The sequence below is a fragment of the Cynara cardunculus genome, assembly GCF_001531365.2.
Source record: "Cynara cardunculus var. scolymus isolate 2C chromosome LG 9, CcrdV1, whole genome shotgun sequence".
NCBI lineage: Eukaryota > Viridiplantae > Streptophyta > Magnoliopsida > Asterales > Asteraceae > Cynara > Cynara cardunculus.
This window is the reverse complement of record NC_037536.1, coordinates 4,817,786-4,822,333: the sequence shown is the minus strand read 5'-3', so window position 1 is coordinate 4,822,333 and position 4,548 is coordinate 4,817,786. Positions and strand designations below refer to the sequence as shown.

Here is a 4,548-nt window from a genome sequence, read left to right as displayed (position 1 = left end):
TCATCCCTTTATCAAATGAATTAATAAAGGCTATAAAATTTTATATTTTCCGTAAACAACAAGAAAGACATGACACGTGAAAAGGTTACATGTCAGCACAAGTGACACGTCATCAAGATAATCTTTTGGGGGTGACACGTGAACTGCCAGCGGCTCATTTTTATGAAAACATTACACGTCATCAAATCTAAGTAGTTTGGTTAACTCATGTGAAGCAATCTCATCAACACTTGCTCCTTTTGACCAAACTCACTTTTTGCCACGTCACTTGTTGCCACGTCAACATGACTCATTTCATATTTTTCCTTCCCAAATTTTTTACAAAACTGAGTTACTCTTTTTAATATTAAAATGAAAATATGTTTTCAAAATTACTATTTTAGGCTCCTGATAAGTCAACTCTTCAAGTTATCTGGAGGATTTTCTTGTCTATTATTTAAGACTTTTAAGATTAGTTGAGATATGTACAAGCTGGTTTGGACATCCACTGTTAACAAAAGACTTGACATATTTATAGTTATGTGTTGTTCAATAATGGCTTAATGAGCTTATATTGCTTGCTAAATAAGCTATACAAAAATGTTTGTTTGTGGCATACTGCGTAAGATAACAACTTATTCACCATGGGTTGTAGTCCCTACCCTTTCTTGTATCTATTCAGCCATGAAATTGACTCCTCGTACCACTCAGCACCGTCGAACTCGTTGTTCCTCTCCTGCTTATTGTCTCCTTGCCTCATCCTCTATTAGATCTGCTTTACTGGCACTCAAATTCTCCTTCTCCATCTCTAAATCTGAATCTGAATCTGAAATTTTAGTTTGAAGATACTGAAAGAATGCTCGAAAAGTTCTTCATCTTTAGATGATGAATTTTTCGTTTTTAAGCATATGCCTCTTCTTGTAGTAGATCTTTTTCATCAATTATGGTGGAAGATATTTTCTTTTTTTAATGGGACATTGATTTCTACCTTTTCCTAAACTTAGTTCACGTTTGTTTTTTAAAAAATGTTGAAGTCTGAAGTCTGATTTTACTTCTGATTTATAAGAGGTGGTCCTGAAATCTGAAATCTGAAATCTGGATCAGCAAGATTGTTTGTTTTTACTTTTAAAATCTGAAATTTGAATCAGTCAAACTAGTGTAAAAATATAAAAGATAAATAGTTTTTTTACAAAGGTATAAAAGATAAATAGTTTTTTTTATTAACTTGGATATCCAACCTGCTATACGAGCCAACTAATCTCAGGGTGACCACTTGCTTTACAGATAGTCTGGAGTCACCGCATTTAAACCTACGTGGCCACAAGAGATTTTTGCAAATAAATAGTTTTTGCTAACAAATCTCTTCCAACCCCCAAAATATGAATCATTTAACTTCTTCTAACACTTTTAGTGTGTTTTCAATTTAAGAACATATTAAAAATATAATTTCTTTTTGAAAATATGTTTATTTTATGTTGAGTTGTTTGCATTTAAAAATAATAATATATGATTTTGTTTTTATTTTTTATTTTTATAAACAAATTTTATAATGCATGTGACTAAGGAAGACGTAGGTAGATGGATTGACAATTAAAAGCCTTTAATGAGTGAAGGCCACGTATTTGATTTACAGTTAATATTGCATCATTATGACGTAAGCGATCAAATATACCACACAATGATGCGACCAAATATACCACACAATGATGCCAACACTCATATCATACCATTATAATTAAGGTATAAACGATACAAAATAACTCGTGACCTACTTGAGATCGACTCCGTCAAAATTAGATTAACATTCGATTCGAATAGGCTCGGCTTGAACTCGGGCTTGATTCGACATAATTAACGAGTCAAATCAAGCTACCAAATACTTCACTCGAAAAACTCGTGAGATACTCAATTATTTTATATATAATTAGTTTTAAAATATAATTAGTTTTTATAATAAAATTTGTAAAAATGTAAATAATAAAAATGCCTTATATTTTTTAATATTTGAACAAAATTATGTATTTTTTAATTATAAAAACTAATCAATTATATTTTATTAAAATCACAATTAAAAAAAAACTACAAAACTGTTGGTGAAATTGTTCTACATTGGAAGAGAGATGGTAAACGAAATGAGAAAATATGTTATAAAAAGAGAATGAGGTGAATGAAATTTCTAACTTTGTCTTTTGGATGATGAAGTTTCAAGTGGATCCCTTTAGTTTTATAAAAACTAAGAGAACACCATCAAGTTTTAAAATTTATAAGAGAATACCCTTAAATTTCATAAATTTTAATGGGTGAACTTGGTTCGAGTTTGATTCGAGTTGCAGTTCGAGCTTCAAATGAGTTCGAATTTAAAAAATTGCAATCGAGTTCGAGTCGAGTTTAGTTTTTAACTACTCATGAGTTTTCTGGAAGTCGAGTTCGAGCTTGAAAAATGGTTATCAAGTTCGAATCGAATATATTGATACTCGAGCAAGAATCGCATCATTTACACCCCTAATTATAATTATAAGCATTTCAAATCTATAATTATACTTCATTTCTAATTATTTTAGTATCAAATTAAAATTTTCAATAACATTTAATTGGTTTTATGTTTATTTATTGGTTATCGATTAGTTTTATAAAATGGAGACTTTCAATTTCAAGAAATATAAATTAAAATCCAAACAAAGGAAAAGAGACACATATAACCCTGATTTTGAAAATGAAAAAGAAATATAATACCGAGTCTGAGGAACTAACAACTCTACTTATACTAACGGGATTTATTAACGTTGTTAGAGAAAAAGACCAAATTCAGACGTTTTTGTGAACTACGATGGTTATCTTGTATTTTCAAAACTCTAAGAACGAAAAATGTTGTAATCGACAAATTTGTAGTTTATTCTTATATTAATAAACTACATCTAAAACCACAAGGGTGTTGCTTGATTGGTTTGAGCTTGGCTCAAAAGGTCAAAAGTACATGGAGGTCTCATGTTCAAATCCAAAGAGGAACAAAAATCCCTTTGTGGCCACGGAGGTTCAAATGCGGTGATTCTGGGCTACCTGCAAAGTAGGTGGTCGTCCTGATATTAGTCGACTCGCATAACGGGTTGGATATCCAGGTTAATAAAAAATAAACTATATCTAATGTTTAATAAGTTGTTTTAAAAGTTTTATCAAATGGTTTATAGTACAATGAGATTATAACAGTTGTAACTGAGTTGGACGGATTGGGTAACACATCAAATTAAGTTTAAATCAATATAGGTAAGTTTTAAGACGAGTCTAAGGGGGTGTTTGAGATGTTTATAGAAACAACTTATTGACTTATTCTCGTATGTCACCGGTAATAAGCAATTTTGAGATAAACAACTTATACGGGTGCCGAACCGTTGATAAGAAGTATTTGAAGAAGTTAAACTCTTATAACTTATAATAAGTTAATAAGTGATTTTGTAAAAAAACATAAGTTGTTTTAAATAAGCAATCTCATACACCCCCTAAATAGTCTAGTTGGGTTGATTCATCAATAGTTTTTTTTTCTTTTCTAATTATTATGTTAATTATGATTAAAAAAAACTATATTATTAAACTAATGAATCAAATTAACTTTTATACATTAAATCAACAATTATAATTATTTACAAAATGAAAATGCGGTTGTTATTTGTACCCCCACCTATTAAAAAAGTCAAAAAAATACCTATTAATAATTAAATTGCCTAAAACTTTGAAAAACTTTTTCTCTCTCTTATGTTCCCTCTCTCTTACTTTTTTTATAATTAATAGATAATAATAATTATTAATTTATAGTAATTATAATTTTTATTTGTATCATATATTAATTAAATTTAAAACCAATAAATTGAAAAACAATAAACCTTGTTATTTATAAAAAATAATATATTATTTATTTTATAATTTTATAAATTTTAACTATATGTATATAGTTGTAAAAAGTCAAAATTATACTTTAATTGATAGTATAAAAAGTCAAAATTAGAAGTCAAAGGGACATAGGGATGCATGGATGCATATGATTTGAATTGAATTATTGAAGCTTTTTGCCGCCTCCAAACGTGATTCCATTACATGCACACCCTCCTCACTTACTTCCTCTATTTATATCTTCCCTCATCTCTCTCTCATCCTTCAAACCATCCTCTATCTCTCTCTCTATATATATACATACATACACATATATATATATACATCTCTCTTAGTAATTTTGGTCATGCAAATCATGGGTTCTCTCTTGCTTTTAAGCATCATCATCATCTTGTCTCTCCAAACCACCATTAATGGCTACAAAGGTGGTTGGCAGAAGGCTCATGCCACCTTCTACGGTGGCGAAGATGCTTCTGGCACCATGGGTATGTGTTTGTCACCTACAACACCACACATGTCATATTCATCATGAATGTTCGATTCATATGAACACTAGTAATATGTCCATATTCATTATGAATGTGTGATTTATAATGAATATTCATCCTCAAGATGGACATGTATGTGTATGTTTTGGACGGTTTTTGGATTTCTAATCAATTTTAAGTTTCTAAAGTAATTTACCCC

At 29.8% G+C, this 4,548-nt stretch overlaps 1 protein-coding gene across 1 annotated transcript in view; it reads left to right on the top strand.

Annotated features, from left to right (window-relative positions):
* The first annotated feature begins 4,204 nt into the window (after nt 1-4,204).
* The window catches only part of LOC112517890 (expansin-A10-like), a 3,146-nt gene continuing 2,802 nt past the window's right edge, over nt 4,205-4,548 (top strand). Inside the window, exon 1 of the mRNA XM_025125263.1 lies at nt 4,205-4,346. Within this exon, the coding sequence (XP_024981031.1) occupies nt 4,208-4,346 (139 nt within the window). The 5' untranslated portion in view covers nt 4,205-4,207. The remainder of the gene's footprint in view (nt 4,347-4,548) is intronic.